Genomic DNA, 20,468 nt, shown 5'->3' on the forward strand with positions numbered 1-20,468 from the left:
GTTGATGAGAAGCTCAACACGACCAGGCAATGTGCACTTGCAGGCCATGAAGCCAACCGTTTCCTGGGCTGCACCAAAAGAAGCATGACCAAAAGAAGCATGACCAAAAGAAGCGTGACCAAAAGAAGCGTGAGCAGCAGGTCGAGGGAGGTGATTCTCCACCTCTACTCCCCTCTCGTGAGGCCCCACCTGGAGTACTGCATTCAGCTCTGGGGCCTCCAACATAAGAAGGACATGGACCTGTTGGAGCAAGTCCACAGGAGGGCCATGAAGGTGATCAGAGGGCTGGAGCCCCTCTCCTATGGGGACAGGCTGAGAGAGTCAGGGTTGTTTAGCCTGGAGAAGAGAAGGCTCCAGGGAGACCTTATAGCAGCCTTCCAGTACCTGAAGGGGGCCTACAAGAAAGCTGGAGAGGGACTTTTTACAAGGGAGCATAGTGGTAGGACAAGGGGTAATGGCTGCAAACTGAAAGAGGGTAGATTTAGATGAGATATAAGGAAGCAATTTTTCACTCTGAGGCTGGTGAGGCACTGGAACAGGTTGCCCAGAGAAGCTGTGGATGCCCCGTCCCTGGAAGTGTTCAAGGCCAGGCTGGATGGGGCTTTGAGCAACCTGGTCTAGTGAAAGGTGTCCCTGCCCACGGCAGGGGGGTTGGAACTGGTGATCTTTAAGGTCCCTTCCAACCCAAACTGTTCTATGATTCATTGTATCACGATAGCCTAACTCACAGACCCCCAGCAACAGATTAGGTACTGGGAGTTGTGGGGTTTTCCATCATTTCTCCTATTTTCTCCAACCATGGAAGTAATTTTTTTACTATTTCTTTCCTACTCTCTGCCTGTCATCCACACTTTCTAATGTAAAACTTCTCTACATTTTTATGCCTGCAGCTGAGCCTCCTTAATTGCAGCTTCATAATATAAAGAGCAATTAATATAAATGATAATGAAAATATCTCCCTTTTTCTACACGATACACATCTGAGGAATACAGTCTGTGCTCTTGGGGTTATAAATTAAAATGATAGCAAAGTGAGGAGGACTTTGTGTTACTAGTGAGTTATTAATCATCTTAGGTCTTGACTACCTCCTCTCCAACTACTGACATTGACTTCCTGTTATAGGCATGTGTATATATGATAACAGACGTTGTGGAACAATTTGTAAAAATTACATGTGTGCTATTTGCCACTGACCGATACATGCCTGGCACAGCCAAAAATACACAAAGCTTACCATGCTTGAATGGACACCCCAAACTTGCATTTCAAATCCAAATCTGTACATTTAGTAACAGTAAGTTATTTCAGTTTTTGCTCAGTCTTCACAAGATTTGTGTGTGTCTATAAACTGATTGATTTATAGATGTGTGTATATGTATTTATAACACGATTAATGCAGGTGAAATAGGAAAATGGTTCATTTACATGTCGTTATGGCATGACATCTCTGTACATCATTCCTGCCATCATATTTACATTACCTAGCCAAGAGCAGATTGAACATATATATTATTCATCACACTTCTAATTAAATCTATATTAATTCGTTTTTTTTTTTAAAGGAAGCACATATCCTTTAACAGGAAAAAGGCATGTCTTACAGCTGGCTTAAAATACAGTCCTTGATAGATGTTACATATTTCTGAAGGCGCTAAAAGAGCACTTAATACAAAAATATGAGAATTATTAGAAATAGTTCAGTTTCAAACTCAGGACAAATCTAAGTTACTTTGTCTATTTTTAATCTGAGAAATTTTGCAGCGCTTCAGTGGTACATAGATTAGAAAGTATCTGTTCTGAAAATGGATTTTGTATGGGTCTGCGTGATGCTTTATAGTAAACTAATAAAAACAATTTTTTTTCTAATGTATAGAAACTTCATAAAAATCAGCACGTTATCAAAAAGACACTAAGTGATTTTTGTTGCTATATGAAGAGATGTCCTGCTATTGGGGAACCAAGTTTAGGAAAGCAAGCTTATGTCAGATGATCATTTTCCACAGTGAGATCATGTCTTCCTCCTTTTGAACAATAACTAGTAAAACAATAGCTCTTTATGCTTGCCATATAACTGGATATTTGTGTTCTTTTTCATTACTGTCCAGGTGCCTGTACTTGGATTTTGTGTTTCCCTATCTGACTCAAATACGTAATTTCTAATTATACTTTTGTTTTCATAGAAATGTGTTGTTCCATATGGATTTGGAGAAAAAAACATGCTATAATTTGTATAAAATGGTTAGTGCAATTACTGGAACTGATTATTAGGATCAAAAACTGAGCCCTTAGAAATCCAGAGAAAGTTAGGGAGAGGGAGAAAGGATCTTGTGATAAACACACCAGAAGACAGAAAAATAGGAGGAGAACAAAGAGTAGAAAGATTCATGGAATTCATGAGAGAACAGGAGAGAAACATGATTAATTGTGATTAAGCTAACTGAAATCATGAAGGATGAGAACAGAATACTGGGTTTGAATTTTGGCTAGACATGAGTCATTAATGCCTGTAAAGGGCATCTATATAGAATAAACCAGTGGAAGATAAATGGAAGAAGCACTGGAAGAAAGAGAGGAATAATCGAACTGACTGCCATCAACGTTGAATGAGCCTGGGAGAAGAGAGAGGGAATTGTGAGGGAGAATGAAGAGTGGGTTTTTGATGAGAGGGACTAAAGGTTTTCATATTTTGAAGGGGAATGAAGATGAATGAGAAGAGAATGAAAAATTAAGTAGGAGACTTGTTTAGCAATTGAAATTGTGGTAAGGGAGAGCAGATCATGGGCCCAACAGAGGAGTTCAAGGAAGAGACCAGAAAAGATGCATCCATGTCTGGAAAGGAAGAATTGTAGAATCAGATGGGAAAGTCAGGAAAGGGAGATGGTTATGCTGAAAGTAGTCATTTGTGTAGGAGAGAAATCTGCAAGATCTTATTTGGAAGGTGGTATAGAAACATAACAACTTAAACATTTTATTTAAAATAGGCTCTCTTGCATTATGTAGTGCATACGAAAAATCTGAAAAGCAAAAACCTAGAAAAACCACCAGCTGCTAAATATATTTGCAGACTTCAAACTGACATAAATATGAGAACAGTCTGCAGAGGCTTCGTTTTTAAATTAGAGATGAAAGAAACCTATTGGGTTGCCCAGTGTATTCCCTTGCTAATTTTTTTTCCCTACCATAAGTTCTCCTGTGCTTTATTGTATCTGCTGTCAAATGTCTCCAGGGGAAAGACTATTTTCTTAAATCTTTTCTCTCATGAGACTGACTAATGCATTCATTTTTCAGCATTAAAACTGAACAATGTTTAAATGTTTTTATTAGCATAACTCTTTTTTCTTTCTGGTTAGTGATCACAGGAAGAGAATGCTGTATCAGACTCTGTAATGGAATATATTATATCTTAAAGTATGATAGATCAGGGAAAGTGAATGGAAGAAGGTTTCCTAATGAGTTTGCCATCTCCTGATCACTAGTATTTTTGCATGATTATCACCAAGCACATCATATTTAAACTGAAAAATGGGAAATGAATTCTGAGTATAAATAGTTTATAAACACATCTGCAGGTTAACAATGCACATTGTGCAGATATTTCCTGTGTTTATCCTGATTCACGTAGCATAGGAGGAATGTGTCAAAGGCAGGTCAATTTATGTCATTTTCCCTTCTATAAATGTTGACTGCTGTGCAACTAATGATTTAATTCAGTAGCAAAGTGAACTGTTTCCTGGCAAAAAAATAACAAAATAAAAAAATATTCAGCTTGACCAAATTCCTCCCTGATAAGTTCACTGGATCTAACAAGGATAAAGCAAGATGAATTTGATTCCTTTGGTGATGACTGTTTTGACAACACTGTTCTGATCGGTTTTTTCCCATTGCAAAGGAAAAGTAATTTACTTAAAACAGATTAAATTACAACTGCTAGACTAAATTGAATTTTGTTGTCAAAGTATAGAATTTCTTCTCTGAAACAATTCACTAAGTAATGGCACCCAGTTTCATACTGTGATTGAGAATAGCTGTACAAACACAATCAGACTCTGCTATTTGTTTTCAGATTCTGTTCAAGTAAAAATTTGTCCATCTAACATCTAAAATGATCTGTAGAAAGCTCTCCAGTGAAGGTGGTGGTCTCCTAAAGCTTAGGCATTTGGGTTCTCAGAACAGTATCTGATAATTAGCATGACAAGTGTGAAAATTCCTGAAGGAGATGTGTTTCTTTGCAGCCAAGCACTCTAATGGAGCACTACATGAACCCCAAAGCTTTTGTTGTCATGAAACAGATCATAAAGGCACGTGGGGTTCAGGACTGATAATTGTTTTGCAATGTTCTCTTTTTCTGTTCTTCTGCCTTTTTTTTTTTTTTTAAAGAAGTTCTCTTTCTTTTCTGTGGAGTCAGACTGTTTGTCTACCAAGGATAAGATTCACTTAGAAAAGTGAAAGCTTCCCTGGGTATCATCTAGGAATGCCGCGCAGTCTAGCTCTAAACTTCACATTTGTCATCCCCTAGCTACATGGCTACCCTGTATTCTTCACTGTGCAGTCAGCACCTCACCTAATGCTCCTCTTCCACTTCACCTGTGGCTGAAATAATACACTGACCCCCAAATTTTGCCATGTGCTAATACCCCAAAGTGAAAGAATTATGCCATGTAGAGCACTTTTTTTCTGTCTCTCTGTTCACATGCCCCAGTCCTTTTTGCATCATATTCTTGTAGCACAGGGAGAAACACAGATGGTGAGGATAAAGCATAGAATAAAGTCATTTGTCATGCATTAAATTTCCAGTTACATATTTATTGTATTTTTCTTAGCAAGTGGTAGTATTACCTTCATTTCTCACATTTTAATCAAGACTCCAGCCTCTTTCATGACATTTAGCAGTTTCACAAGTGTGTTTGACCAGTGTGAATTGTTTTCCTAAAAAGTAATAATTGCAGTTGAATCTCCCATTTGACAGGGTAAGTATTACTGGATGGGACCTAGGCTTTCTCTTAGCTAAATGGCTGCTATTTTGATAAAGCACTCAGTGTCTCTGTTCTGCAGGGGCTTAATGTCTTTTCGTGTTCACTCTGGCTGGCTGTGTGATAACACATCTCATGTAAGAGGGGTTCAGATGATACCAGTCAAGCTTTTTTGTTATTCTGACCAGAAGTCTACATTATATTCTCCACATCATGGTTACTCTGGTTTGTGATAAGCAGAATAAGCACCTGTACTCATTTATACATTCAGTCTGTAAAGATGGAATGTGGCGAGGAAATCTCTAAGAAAAGGAAGGCCCTAATCAATTCTGTCTTGATCAAAATTCATGCTTTGAATTTTGAACTCAAAACGTATTTTGCAGCATGCAGTGCTGTCCACCTAAACAAGTACTGGCTGCATGAGTCGCTAAGGATAACCCACTGCAAAGCATCTGGCAAAATTCTCTTTGGTGGTGAAGAAGTCTTGCAAGCGGGAGCAAAGGGCACAAATGGTTTGCTCCAAAGCTCCAGGTTTTGAACGTTTTATCTGATTCTCTGTAACGTGCATGGTATCTGTGGTTGTGGCTATACATACGCCTTGTTTGTGCCTTCCTTTCTGGACTACCCAACAGATGACTTTGAGCAGCCATACAATAATCTGCTCTGTGTGTGTCTTAAATATTCACAATGACTTCAAGCTGGTTCCGTGCAGGAGGAAAGGATATTCCATCAATGTTCCTTCTGTGCCTTGGAAGCAATGAAGTATTTTAAGTTTGATAAAGAACTTTGAACAAAATGGCAAGTAACTTACAATGTATTTTCATATATGAGTTCTGTTAATTTCTTTGCAATGAGATTGTGACTTAGAAAGAACACCATTCTGAGATATTTGTTACAGCTATGCTGCAGCAAATATCCAGATAGTATATGTAGAATTTTCTCACTAGTTTTTTGACTTGACTTGAAAGCATTCCACAAAATTTCTAAAATTTTGGCTAGGCCACTGACTGTTGGCAGTAGCAATGTTAAAGTAGACAGAGTAATGTACTGTATATTTTATTTAATAAAAGCAGTCAATTTAGCTTCTGTTCCTCTCCAGTAGTAAAAACATGTGACCAATCCAAAGATAATAAATAATTTGAACGTATCATCTTCTGTCTTTAGAGAAAAAGGACCAAATTTATTGCCTGTGATTTCCTAACGGAGTGGTTGTACAAGTAAGTTGATCGTGGCTTTTGCTATTAATTATGCTCAATGATTCAAAGGCATTAATTTGCAATAGAATAGCTACAATTTAAATTAATATGAGTTGTTTTCTTTTTTTTTTGTTATCAGTAAGAACCCAAAGAGGAAAGATGAGTCATTCACAGAATTCTTTTCCATTCCTTTTGTTACCGACTGGATAAAGGACCAGTAAGTTATTGCAGTACTGAGAGTAACCTTTTCTGCTTTAATTCTTTTTCCCCTGCAATTCCAAAAAAGTAATAGAGCTTCGATGCGTTACAATTGTGCCCTCTAAATGCCCTTTACTGCATGCAACAAAGAACTATGTGATGCTTTCTAACTTGGTAGTGTATTAGTTACAAAGTGTTTTGTACCAGAATTGTTCACAGAGAAATTAGTTTAGAATTCTTAAACATTTTAATTGTAGAGTGCAGGGCATTCAAATAGTCTGGCAGTATTATGAATATCTTTGTACTAAGAAGCAAAGCAGTGTTTTTAATGCTGCTTCCTACTATGGAAATCTTTGAGGATATACAGTCTAGAAATTCTGCCTCTAACTGTAAGCAGCTGTTTTAAAAATACCTGTAATAATCCTTGGCGTCAGGATGCATTTCTGCAGACATTTATGACTTTGCATCTGAGAAATGAACACTTGTTTTGGCAGCCTCAATTGTATATTCCTCAATATTCCTGTAGAACCAAGCTAGACAGTAGTTTTGAAAGAAATGTTACTGTCCTTGAGACTGCATTTTGTTTTAAAAAGTAGCTGTTGTATGAGAAAAGAAGAAAAGTAAAGCAATAGTCCATAGTGAGTGAATAAGAAAATTACAGAGGTCAGATTTTAAAGAAAATTTTCAATTTGAAAACTAAATTGGAGGCTAGGTTGGTGAAAACTTAGAGATTAATATCTTTGTAGGTATGTTTACTTCATTACACTATGTAAGTGGAAATTGAGCTTTCTTGAACTCTTGTCACATGAAACTTAGACCCTTGAGTTACTGATCCAGCAAGAGGAAAGCTCCTTGGCATTCATAGGTCTTCGGAGAAAAGCTGGTGATTGTGGCATGAACAATTAACATTGACTATCTTAAAGGTAGTCATGTGGTCAAAGTTGTGTAAGAAGTTCCTGCGGCAAGAGATGGACATCTTTGGAGAGTGACCCATTTCATCTCAACTCTGATACCTTCAGGTACCTGCTACTGCATCATACTGCCCAGCCGCTGTTGTTCAAACCTACCACTGGTGGGACACTTCTAACAACAGTTTCATTCTGTAGACTAGGTCTGGTGAACAAGATTCTCGTTTAAGGCAGTGAATTTTGTATTTTGGAAGCTGATTATGGACTGCAGTGAGGTTGTCATACTTATTTCTTAAGCATACTGAAGAGCCATCGATTAGTAAGGCAGTTTTGATACCACTGAATCGTGAGGATGGATATTTGTACCTAAGATAAGTATCTAAGATCACAGTTTCACAAACATTTCTCTTGGAAGTAAAGCTGACCTAAATGGTTCCCTGCTCTCTCCCGTTCTTCACCCCAGCCCGCTTGTAGGCAACCTAATATCACCCTGTTTGGTAGGATGCTTGGTTATTCCAGTCAGGGACCTCCTCTGAGTTAGAAATCTCTCTGCCAAAATGTGTGAGGAGGATTTGTATAGCTATTTAAAATATAGATAATTTCTCCAATCTGGTTCACCTGGGAGCCTGACAAACCTTTGTATTGGCACAAACGAAGGATTAAAATGAAGGGCTCAGGACAAGGTGAAGAGAACAAATGAGCTGGTAAGATATAGAGGTGGTGGCAGGAACTGCTTATGTCAGCTTTGCCAACAAGAGAAATACACTGTGGAATCACAGCCTGAATGACTCATAGCTTCTGTTAGTTCTTGTGCTCCTAAATAATGTAGTGACAGCTCCGCAAGGACACTGAAGTGTCAAAGTCCTACTTAAATTGATACACACTTGATCTTAAATCCTAAAAACCAGTAGGCCTTTAAAAAGAATTATTATTAAAATTATTATTAAAAACCAACTTTTTGTGAACTTACCTTAAAATTACAGATTTCTTAACAAATATTGCTTATGAAGTAAGTATTATTAGAGTGAAGTGAAAGACTGCAATATTAAATAAGAATATAAATGAGAGAATTTATTGTTATGTCCTTCTGGATATGTCATAAATAGTTTATTATTATATCCTTCCAGGTATCACATTTAAAATGTAATTGATTCTATGCTTTTTATTGTCAATTCCGTTTTTATTTGTAAAGGACTTTTCATTTTTTAACAGGATTTATGAATATGTAAGAAACAATATGCTAAAAAGTGCTGATCAATTTTGATGGGAAGCGTCCTTATTCCAACTGTTTACATGGCAGTAATAAAGAAAAAGTAGTAAAAAGCGTTGCTGCAAATTTAAGGGGTAAATTCTTGTGTTGCTTTTTCAGTTACTTGTCTAAACTTGGAAAGCGTTCTGAAAGGTCTGTGACATAGGAATACATTTCTACACTGTGTTAAAATAGGGTTTATCAGTGCAAAGCGGTCTTCATGCTTAAAAAAAAAAAAAAAAAAACAACAAACCAAACCCAAGAAAACCCAGAGGGATAAATTTTTGTTCTGTTGGAGATCCAGCTTTTTTTAATATATTCCATACCTGAGTATGACTTTTTTGGCTCTCCTCCAGTGCCTCCAGTTTTTTCTTTGAAGCTCAGGTTTTTTTCAGAATAGTCAAAGCCACAGTCTTATGAGCCTTACTCTCTGTATGATGTGTTTCTAAATGAGATCTTGCAGCCTACTTTTCCTGTATAAGGAGACCCAAATGCTGCATCGGTTTCCAGAATTTTAAATGCAGACGTTGTGCCTTCAAAAGCTGGTTGCTGCAGGTGAAGGAGCTTGTAAAATTTGAATTTGTTTCCAGCTTTAGTATGTATAATAATTGCTATGACCTCAGTAAATAAAAGCCTCAGTATAGTTACCTTATCTTCCACTGGGTTCTGTATATTACCAGTAGCACTGACAAAATATTATATCCCTTGGGAATCCTTGGTTCCCGAAGCAGATTTCAAAAGCAATAGAAGCAGCAGCCTCAGGACTGACTGGTAATCTACATTTCATGTCCAGGAGAACACAAAACATTTCTGTTGCCTTAAAGGACAGCTGTACCTTTCAGAGGACAGGAAACTGGAGTTTTAACAAGAAACTAACAAAAGTTTTTGGAAACTTGCTGAGATACTTACTGGTGTCCCTATTCCTACATTCAAGACTGCTGATATAGCCAAGTAAAGTAAATAGAATTAGAGCCCTGAATGTTTTGTACTCCTATAAATATGCTAATGAGCAACACAGTTGCCTTTTGTCAGCATTTTCCAGTGGTGTTTCTGGTTGAATAGCAGTGAAGCTCAATCGCAAGTAACCAAGCTCTCAGTACTGAATCAGGGACAGGGAAAGAGTGTGATCTGTGTTTATGTCCTGATCCCCCTTAAATTTTACTTTTCTGGCATAGATAGGCTGAGTCTTTATTCTGAGTATCATCATGGGAGTATCATTACCCAACCTTCTTTAGCATATCAATGAAAGAAATACGAAGAAAACAATAAAAAATAGTTCCACTGCTCTGAAAAATACTGATATCATAAAAGTCTACTGTCACATGAATTTAATAATATGACAGTATTGTTCAAGTTCACCTTCAACCCTTACATTCAATGAAAGAGAATAGTATATGGATCTAGGTTAGGAATAAGTGTAAGTATTTTCCTGGCTGTTGAAGATCAGTCTTTGTATGCATATTTTACAGGGCTTACAGGAACTGAAAGTGTATTTTATAAATAAGCATTCATTCACAAGAATTTATTTATCTTCATTTTCACATTTTCTATATAGAGGTATTTACTTGATACTCAGTTCAAAAGGACACATTTCCTGGTTTAATCTATCTGTGTGTGCCAAAACAAATGTGCAGATACAGCGAAAATAAATTTATCATGGCTTTAATGAAGTGGACAGCTAAGATAAATATATATATGTCTATAAATGATTACTAAATCTGAAGTAGTGGCTTTTTGCCAAATATCTGTATATACATATATATACATTGATTTTTTTTTTCTCCCTCCCCCCCCCCCCAATATTTTAATTAGGTGAAGTCTGCTGGTCTCAGCTGCCTTTACAGTTGACTTCATTGTCAGTTCTCAGATGGCCAATAGGGGTAATTTTACACGGGTGACTGATTTCTTTCTTTCCATAATGTGCCCGGTTTCTACAGGCTCTGCTTTCTGCACACTGCTGTATTTCACTGGTTTGTCTCTAAACCAGCCATGTTTAGAGCATATTTAATTTGCATCATGTTTTTTCTTTCATTTTCTTTAACAATTTGAGCTTTAAGTTTTTTTTGGGGGGCGGCAGTTTATGATGAGCAGCACATTTAATTGTAATAACAGAAAAGTCCAACAAATATGTCTGTATGGATGTTATTCTGTGTGGATCCAAGTAAAGAAGTGCCATTCCAGTAATGTGGCAGAATTCAAATTAATGAAGGAGAAAATTTTGACTTAAAAAACTACAACTGTGTGTTGGAAAATTGCACAAAGTTTATGTATACAAGACTTATGTTGTATAATGGTGTTTTATAAGGTTGAGGTTTTATGGCTACAAATCCTGATGCAGTGTTGCAACTTGTCTTAATTATGTAAATATTGTCAAAATGGCAATGGAAAATTGAAAACATATTAGGGGTTTGTGACATCTTCCTAATGTTGCTGTTAGAGCACTAATTGGAGATTATATTTGCTGCTGTTTGTTAGTTTTTTGTGTTTACAGGATACACGGTCTGATCTAAAGTGCACAAACATAGGTGGAAATTTCCCCGTTGGCATGAGTGGACTTTGGAATAGGTCCATGTTTGGTTTCCTTCAGTCCCGGACCACAAACATTCTTACAGAGTACATAAATATTGGTCCTACAAAAGAGAAAACTGAGGCAACACATTGTGACTTGCAAAATGTGTAGCAAGTATGCAAGCACAGAAGAAAGACTGAGTTTTATCACTAAAATGGCTAAGTCCTCCCCAAGTAGAGAGCATATTAAGAGGCAAGAAGGCCACTATAATTTTCAGACTGAACTTAAAAGATTCTCGCTCCGTTGTTATTTTGACATGTTCTCGCCACTAAGAGTTCTTGCTGTGCTTTCTCTAATTCCTCTCGCATTCTCGTTACCGTTCACCTGTTCTGCCTCATTCTCCTGTCTGTTATATGACTCTGCCTCCCCACTTCCCAACTTTCTCATGTTGGTTCCACACTATTTTTTACCACATCTTTTCTTCATTATAAATAGGTAAATAAGTATATAAATAGTTTGTATGTGTTAACATTGTATGCATATTATCACTTTGACCACTTTAATAATACTTCTGAGTGTATTTTATAGTTTCATTATACTGTAATATGTTGCATCTTTTTTGGTTTTGTTTTGTTAGAATTATGGCTGAGACAGAAATGAAAGAGGAGATTTAAAAGTGAAATGTTTTGTTTGTTCACAACCTATAGCCTTTATATTTGAGAGTATTCAAAAGACCAAAGTGCATTCAAAAGACCAGCAAAGCAGTGGAAGATGCAGAGAATGGAGAGGGGCGAAAGGGGTCAAAATATATATGTATTTTTTTATTCTTCACTTAGCTATTGACAGTATCAAGGAGTTTTTAATTGGAGAAGGTGATAGAGAAGAAGAGTTCAGACAGTTAGCAGGAGTCACCCTTCAAAATGTCTGCTCATTTGCACTTCCTTTCTTCAGAAGATTAAATTTGGTTATTCCCACATTCACAGTCCTTCAAAAATGTACCCCTCATATAATGCACAAAAGTGTTTTCTTATATATTGTAAGGATTTTTTTCTCCAGATACTTTTCTCTTATTCTAGTGCATTTAGATTACTGCAAAAGAAAGCCAGTAGTTAGTAGTTTCTTTCTGGGTGTTGAATAGTTGTATTAATACTAACAATGTTACAAAGAAAGGTCTCCGTTCACACTCAGTTTGACCTGTGAAAATGTTCCAGGGTATTTTTGTCAAGTGTCTGTGGGAATATTTCCCTGTAAATCTCTGAGGCTTGTACAGTGATAGTGTAATATATGATTAGTATATCGAATTGGTTTTAAATACCAGGTCAGATAAATCAGTACTTCGATGTCTGATTGTTTATGAAAAATCTTTTTCCTGCTTTTTGGGTAAATGATCTTAATCGTATCTATAATCAGAGATTTTTGAGACATTTATTTTGAATCAAAACAATACTTTTTCATGGTTGCACACTATTGCAGCTCTGGAGAGGTATGTAAGAAGAAGGACTTAATATGCTGTAATATTTCTAGATTCTCTGAGAAGGAATAAAAAATACTGAAAATATAAAAGAAAACTAGTTTGAAAAATTTCCAGAATAATTTCTTTGATTGTTCAGACCAGCATATGAATTTTTGGAGTACTTTCCAAACCAAAGACTTTCTCAGAATCCTTTTTTTAAGAGTTATGCAGATCACCATGGTCATATACTTGCATGTCTTACATTCCCCTATTCTTTGGTCTGTTCTTTTGTCTTTTAGATTATGAATTTTGCAGTGACTCTGTCATTGCCTGTGTTCACACGTGATATAAATATTCAAAAACAATAACCATCACAGTCAAATTAAAGGTGAAGTGGTTGTGGCTGTTTAATATGGCAGTGGCTGTCGTACTGAAACTCACAGACCTCCAGAAGACCTGCTTCTTCTTGTTGGGGTTGCTGAGCTTCCTAAAACCAGAGAGAAACCCTGAGCGCTCACTGGCTGCACCTGGGCGTTCCACTGCCACCTGCACACCAGCCGCCCCGGGGAATGATGCTCTCTGCAGCTAGCACGGCGGTCCTGCAGGCAGCTAGCTGTCAGGCTGCTGGTTCAATTTGGTGGTTGTCTGTTACTGGTAGGGAACAGATTTTAATAAAAAGAGCAATTACAAAATCCTGAATTATACATAGTGAAAATTTTGCTTGATTAAATTTTTTCTTATATTTCCTTTTCAAGGAAGGAATCAGACCTTCTATTTGTAGGACAGATTGGGAACTTAATGACAATTGGGGTTTCTGAACATTACTGTGCAAAAATACTGACTGTATACAGTGTCCATCATAGGACACCCATAGGTTAGCTTGTCTATTTTGGTGACAAGATAAAGGAGGGCCTTTTTTACCCCCTTCTTGAGAGTTCATTGGGAAACCCAGCTTCTGTCCATGAGGAAATCAGATACACGTCTTCAGTAAGAACCTTTTTCAATACCTCATACATTTATTTAATGCAAGTCTGCTTTATATCTTCTGGGTGCCAAATTCCACCTGCATAATGTAATATAATTAGTAAGTATCTCACGTAATCAGGATCTTAAAAATTTGCTCAGAAAGCAAGAAACGTTTCTGGGTTTTAACTTTCCTCTGGTCAGTGTCTGCTTTATTCAGATGTGGTAAAATACAATACTTAAGAAAAATCATTTTACTGATGCTCTTTTACAGGTGCAACTTATGTTAAACAATATATCTGAGATATATATCAAAGTAGATATCAACATGTTTAATGTGTGGGCTTTTAAGATTGTGCATAACCGAAGACTAAATAAGCAGAATATAGCTAGTGTACGTTTTGCTGTCAGTTTTAATCTTCTTGGAGGCATACAGCTGTCTTCTGCCACAAATGACATATTCCCTCTTTTCGTAGTTCACTGCTGAGGGCTGATTGCCTCTGCTCAGATTCTATTTTTATTTGACCCGAAGCCAATTGCGTATATTCTCTCAGACAAAACTGGACCTGGCATGACTTCTGTTCTTCATCACTGCCCTGCTGAAATGATTGATATTTGCCAGTGACTGTCATACTGAAAATTTCTTGCTTGATCTTATATTGGTTTCTCAAATTTAGTGTTGGATTATAAACTAGACATTTTTATAATTTGAAAATGAAAGCAAATGAATGCTAGAGCCAGCCTTGCAGGCTAGGAGAAATCTCGGTTTGTTTCTTAGAGATGTACTCACTCTTAGAGAAAGTTCAATGTCTTTGATATAACTGCTGTAAAATATGTAGGTCTTTCTGTGATTTTCCCCCTCTAAGTTTTGGTTTTCAAAAAAGATCAAAAATAGAACAGAGGATGAAAGCCTATCAGCCAAACCAGCACAGCCCAACTTCATATTTTTAAATCTGATTATAAGAAGCAGTTTGCTCAGGAAGCCTTGCTTGTCCAGCACTTAAAATTTCCCTCGAGTGGTAGAAATGCTAATTAATATTCACAGAGCTAAAACTGTTTATCTTAATGGAGAAACTTCTTTTTATTTTTGTCTTATTTCTACTCTTCCAAACAGACCAAGGTTTTCTTTCACATTAAAATAAATGTAGGCCAAAACCCAGCTGACATGATGATGAGACCAATTTAGCTGAGTACAGAGACTGAAACGGTGTAGTCAGTGTAGCATTAGATAATAGTTAAGATTGTGCTCTAAGTTGAAATGCTCCTTCAGTGAAAACAAGCCCTAAGAGGACGACATCAGAGAGCACAGGAAGCTTACTAGGGCAGAGACTAATATGAATGAAATTAAGTGAAAAGAAAATGTAAGCTGTCAAGCCTTCCAGCTTGAGCTGTAATATACTGTAAAATAAATTTCCAAAAGAAAGGGCAGATGTAATGTTTTAGCCAGAAAATGTAAGACTGCATAAATAGCTTGTTAATTGATGGTCTTTGCAATATATGTGTCTTGATAGTATAAATACTATAAATAATGTTCCTGCATGGGTTGCATGTGTCTGTAGTTTTGGTAAAATAGTTTACAACTGGTATAGACAAAAACATATTTGATATAGTTAAATCTAAATGATTGCTGCATCCAGATTCATAATGCTGTGGTTTTCCAAGTCAAAGCTGTGTTCAGTCTGTGTCCCATGCAGGGAGAGTGGCTCTTAGCAGCCATTCTAACGCTGTGCCAAGTCGACTGTTTATAACTGGTATTTTCATGAGTTGCAACATTATTGCCCTATAGTTCATTAGCTTTAAATTGCATTTATTATAAAAGAAACTATACAAATGAATTTTGTCTTCTCCTTTTCAATGGATGCTTTCTGATCTTTGTGTCTGAGAAATAAATGAACATCCATAGAAAATGGCTTTTGGGAAGCAAGATTTGATACAGTAATTTGAGTTTTTGTTAGTGATGGCTGAATTGTAATTATAGTTTAGAGTGTTTCCCATTAAAATTGGTAGCAACAGAATCACCAAAAATGCTTTCAAATTACTGTATATTTTGGCTGAAAATTGTTGACTTCACATATGTGTTACTTTCTTTTATCACCAAACAATGTGTATATGCTATCAAAAGTAAAATTTCAGCATTTTAAGAACTTGTTTAGACATTTCTAAACATGGATCCATGCTTATGCAGATATGATAATCATTACTTTTTTCAGTACATTTTACTTTTACATGAAATCATAATATAAATTAATGTACTAAAATATATTTACTTTCTGTGTATTTAGTAGTTGTTAGAAACATTTATGTCATAAGTCTGTTCATTGTTGCATGCACACTAAAACCTCTGCTTTACAAATGGCACGCCTGCTTCTCTTGCTCCCCTCCCACCACCACCTCAAACCCTGCCATAATGGTAGGAATTTGAAATCTGCGTAGAAGAATAAGAAAGATTGCTGTGTTTGATGTGCAATTTGTATATTATTGTTTTAAAGAAGAAATTATTGTAGCATACATAACAATATATTTTAAAAGGAGATATTCTTTGCACATTTTATCTTTGAAGCAATAAGAAATTGTATCTTTCAAACTCCTGAACAACCTGTTTCTTTTTTATAAAATATACTATTAGGGAAGAAAGTATTTTACATTTATAGGCTGTTTAAAAAACATTATTTTTTTTTAAGTCCTAGGCCACCAATTCCTCTCTCTCTCCTTCTATCAGAAGAAGAAGCAAGCATAGTAATTCAGTCCTTCTGGAGAGGTTATCGGGTAAGAGTAATCTATAATTATTTTGCTTGATGTTGGAAACCATAGGACTGTGAAGGCCCCAGGGAAAATCCTTACATAAATTTTAAGTAGGGGATACTATAAATAGCTGCTGAGACCCCCATGGTTCATTGGCTTTGGATGTCGCTCTGCCTTATGCCTAGTGACTACAATTTTTTCACAGGCATTTATGCTGATGTAATCTCACTGTTTTCCTCAACAACAGAAAAGCTGCAGAAATTCCATTTTCAAACGTACAATTAACACTGAACAATTTTTTTTTTTTTAATTGATCTTTGGCTAGTTGCTGAGGGATGAAGTGTTATTTTGCTTTGTGCAGGGATATGTGAGTGAGTGTGGAGATGCACAAGAAGGATTGGTGTTAAGAAATTAAAGCATACAGAAACAAAGGAGAAAAAACTGGGACCAAGAACGAGAGAGAGATGTAGGAGAGGCATGAAGGCTGTTATTCAAGGAAAGGGAAAACAAAATGGCGAGCAGATGTTGCAAGCCATGCTAGTAATACAACTCTAATGCAATCCCCAATTTAAGGGGGAAGAGCAAGGTGCATAAAATAAATACAAAGAAAATTGGCTAATACTATTATTTTGGAGGGTAACAGCCATGCTAAGCCTAGGGTATGAAATAAATTATTTTGTAAATCCCGAACAGATTCTGCCAAATATTTCTTTGAAAGGCTCTAACACCTTCATGTCTTGGAAAGAAATGGACTTGAAATTCAGGTGACTTTGGTGACAAAGGAAGAAATGTGTTTGACTGCCTTTATCAAAATTTAAGCTTGTAAATAGTCTCCAGATATAGCAGTAATTTTGTTGTGATGGACAGTGAGACATCTTCTGTTTGTATGTCAGGTGTTTAAATAACAATCAGTATAAAACAATCTCTGCTAAGTTCTTCTTTACTACTTGTAACAAGCATGAATATATGAGTGGCTACTATAATGTGCTGTGCAGCCTAAGATGATGAAATACCTTGAAATGATCTTCTTGACTGATAGATTTTTGTCATGCTTTCTGCTTGTTCGTTTTCCTTTATTTTTCTTTTTTTAAACAGAGATGGCATTGACACTAACATTAATTAGCACCGACAATATCACTGCAGGCATCCTTACAGTGGAGTATTGCAAAGGCAGCCATTATCCAGTAACAGTTATGTTTGCTGAACAGCGCAAGGTTGCTCAGATACCTTGGGCTTCTACAAAAGCTTCTGAAGGGCACTATCCTTCCTTGCTATGTATATTAACTTCAAAATTGTCACAGTAGTATTTGTCATTCTAAATCAGTTCCCAGACATGAGAGAGAAACTGTAGCTATAAAAAGTAGGAGACATCAAAAATAATTCAGACTATAAAATTAGTTGTTACAGGTTTTAGCTTATTAGATCTGAAAGAACTTGAGTTTTTAAAAATTAAAATTTAAATTAAAATCAGAATATAAAATAAAAATCATTAGTAACAAGTTACTACATAGGGCAATGTGTTATCCTTAGGCTTGTAAATTAAGAGAACACTAAGCTTAAATGGGATTTCATCAGATTAATGATAAAGTATGTTATAAAATTTACCAAAGAATTCAGATGATTTGCTTTTAAAATAAATAGCTCTGTCAGCTAACACTGATTTATTGTGGCAATAACTGAATGCTTACAAATAATGCCCTTTTGCATTCTAAGGATACTATTGTGTCAGTATTTTAAACTCTTTGATGTTTCTCATTAAACCTTGTTTTATAATTCACAGAACTTGGAGCTTTTAAACACTATTATTGAAATAAAAATTTAAATATTGTGATAACATTGAATAATTAAACACAAGCACACATACATATTTTACAGAGTGCTGTGATAAACAGTGTACATCATTGGTCTTCTCAAGATACACTTTAAAGGACATAAAATCACATGCCATAGGTGCTTGTTTGAAGATGGGTGGAGAAGGATTCTGGACTCACTGTTGGATTTCAGAAAAAGTAAAAGACTCAGAAATCTGGGCAGGATAGTTTTGTCTTTAACAACTTGTTAAGACAAGTTTAGATTGTTTAACAGTTAAGATTGTTTAACAAACAACAATCCCAAATGCAAACCTTGTAGGTTTTTTATTATTAAACAATGTCATATAAAGTGTGAGAAACCACAGCAAGTTTTTTTTCTTGGACACATCTTCTATGGACTCAGACCATTTTTGAAGTATTTTGTTAACCATATTGATCTAGGCAGTAGAGTTTATCTAGTTATATAGCTGACTGAGCATCGTGTCTTCTCATGACACTTCACTTGTTTCTGCCACATCTAGCTGAGTGTGCCTGTATCAAAAACACATGGAAATCAGCAAAAATGGATCAGACAGTAAAGGTTTTTCTATGTAAAGGGGGAAAAAAAGCTATAGGTACAGAATATTGAGAACTTTTTGATAATAAGGCATGATCCAAGCAGTACATTCATCCTTATCTGAAGCAAATTTCAGAAAAATACTTGGTTTGGTAGTAAGAATTAATGGCTGCCATCAACAAAGTCCTTTCTACAATCTTTCATACAAAGCCATTGATGAGCACTCTGAAAATTATTTCAAGTTTAATAAAGAATTAAAATCCAGAACAAACAGCCGTGGAAGCTACAACTGCTGAGTACTCTAAGGAGATCAGAAAGGAAGATGTCATCTTGAGAGGTCTCTTTGAGGGCAAGGAGGAGCACCCAAATAAGGCTTGAGACAGCTCTGTCATCAGAATTCTTTCTCTTCGCTTCTCACTGTCCTCTTCTGTTGAGGTTCCATTCATCTGTCGTGGGCCAAGGCAGTATTCAGTATCTGATGAAAACCCTTGATTGGTAGGTATCAATTTTCCAAGCACTTTTCCAATAAAAGAAGATATATTCCTTCACCCCTCTACTGCAGAATCCGTGCTTAGTGCCATTTGTTTTATGGGGTCTTTTTAATCTTTACAATTTGCATAACTACTCTAGACTGAAGGGATTTTTCATTAATACAGTTTCCTCTAATGTCTCTGGTCAAAGCTTTAGTGTTATCCTTCCACTGTTGTCCAACGTGTTCTCACCTAGCATTGAAAGCAGTTTATTTTGACTAAATCTTGTAATATCATGGAGTTTAAATTGGACAGCATTATGTAAATATTCTATTTTATACATAAATATTGCTTGAGCAAAAGTTAAATCAAAACTGAAGCAGGTTTATTTTTATATCTTACAAAGTGTTGTTATGATCTTTGTATCTTACAAAGTGGTGTTGTGCTTTTGCTATCATAATTTATATTCCTTTCCAGCAAGTTGTGGCTACTAGCAAAGGCTCAAACCCAGAAGGTCACACAAATATTCACAGTTCTTTACAGCAAGTGTAGATTCAATACAAGTGACTTGGGTAAGAGTGAACTCTCTCTTCAAAGTTAAGACTCCTTCAGTGCTTCATGCATTGCTGGTCTGCAGGAGATACACATCAGTTGTTTGGACAAGACTCTTGACCTTTAATTATCTGCCTGGAGATTTGCGTGCTTTTTAATCATGGTAGAATTGCCCTCTGATTACAAAATAGAGACTACTTTCTGAGGCATTATCACAACTATGCTAAATTATAATCTATTAAGCATATTTAGAACATGTTGATAGTATTTTGTTAAGTTCCTGTTACCTGTTTTACTGCAGGGGATGTATCTGTGTTCCTTTTTCTTTTCTTTCACTTTTCCAAATAATCACTTTGTTCTGGGAGCTCATGTTCACTGCTTGGATTTAATGTTGGACTCTGGAGTATTTGAGTCTATCTGACTATGCCTTTATCTCAGAGCCCTGTATTTTGCTATGTATTTCACTATACTTCTAGTATTTTATTTATCTAGGGAGAGTATACAGAATCTACTACACTTGCCTTTTATCTTTTAACTGTTAAGAGTTACTGTCTTCATTTTCAGTATACAGAGATCACTGCGGCCCTGTCACGGGCCAAAATACAGGTCTTGCATAGCTGCAGTTATAAATGGACAAAAATTTTCAAAAATTTTATAGTTAGAAATAGAGGTAGTAATTTCTCTATCATCCTGCCTCTTTTCTGCTACTGTCATTTATACGTCCCATAAGCATTCCCTTAACCCTTTCCTGTGCAGATAACCTGACTCCATGTAATAGGGAATTATGGATTCTATAAAAGCGTACATGACCGTATAAAAGAAAAAAATGTCTCTTGCAAGCCTAAAGAAACTATCCCGTGTTTGGGATGATATTGTATTTTTTGAAACAG

At 36.1% G+C, this 20,468-nt stretch overlaps 1 protein-coding gene across 1 annotated transcript in view; it reads left to right on the forward strand.

Moving 5' to 3' along the window:
* Positions 1-20,468, forward strand: part of IQCK (IQ motif containing K) — a gene marked incomplete at both ends in the record, with an annotated part of 47,523 nt that overhangs the window by 8,818 nt on the left and 18,237 nt on the right. Inside the window, 2 exons of the mRNA XM_082313950.1 lie at positions 6,136-6,188; positions 16,129-16,213. Of these exons, the coding sequence (XP_082170076.1) occupies positions 6,136-6,188; positions 16,129-16,213 (138 nt within the window). The remainder of the gene's footprint in view (positions 1-6,135; positions 6,189-16,128; positions 16,214-20,468) is intronic.

This window comes from Platalea leucorodia (assembly GCF_965183815.1).
Source record: "Platalea leucorodia genome assembly, chromosome: 5".
In the NCBI taxonomy this organism is placed as follows: Eukaryota; Metazoa; Chordata; class Aves; order Pelecaniformes; family Threskiornithidae; genus Platalea; species Platalea leucorodia.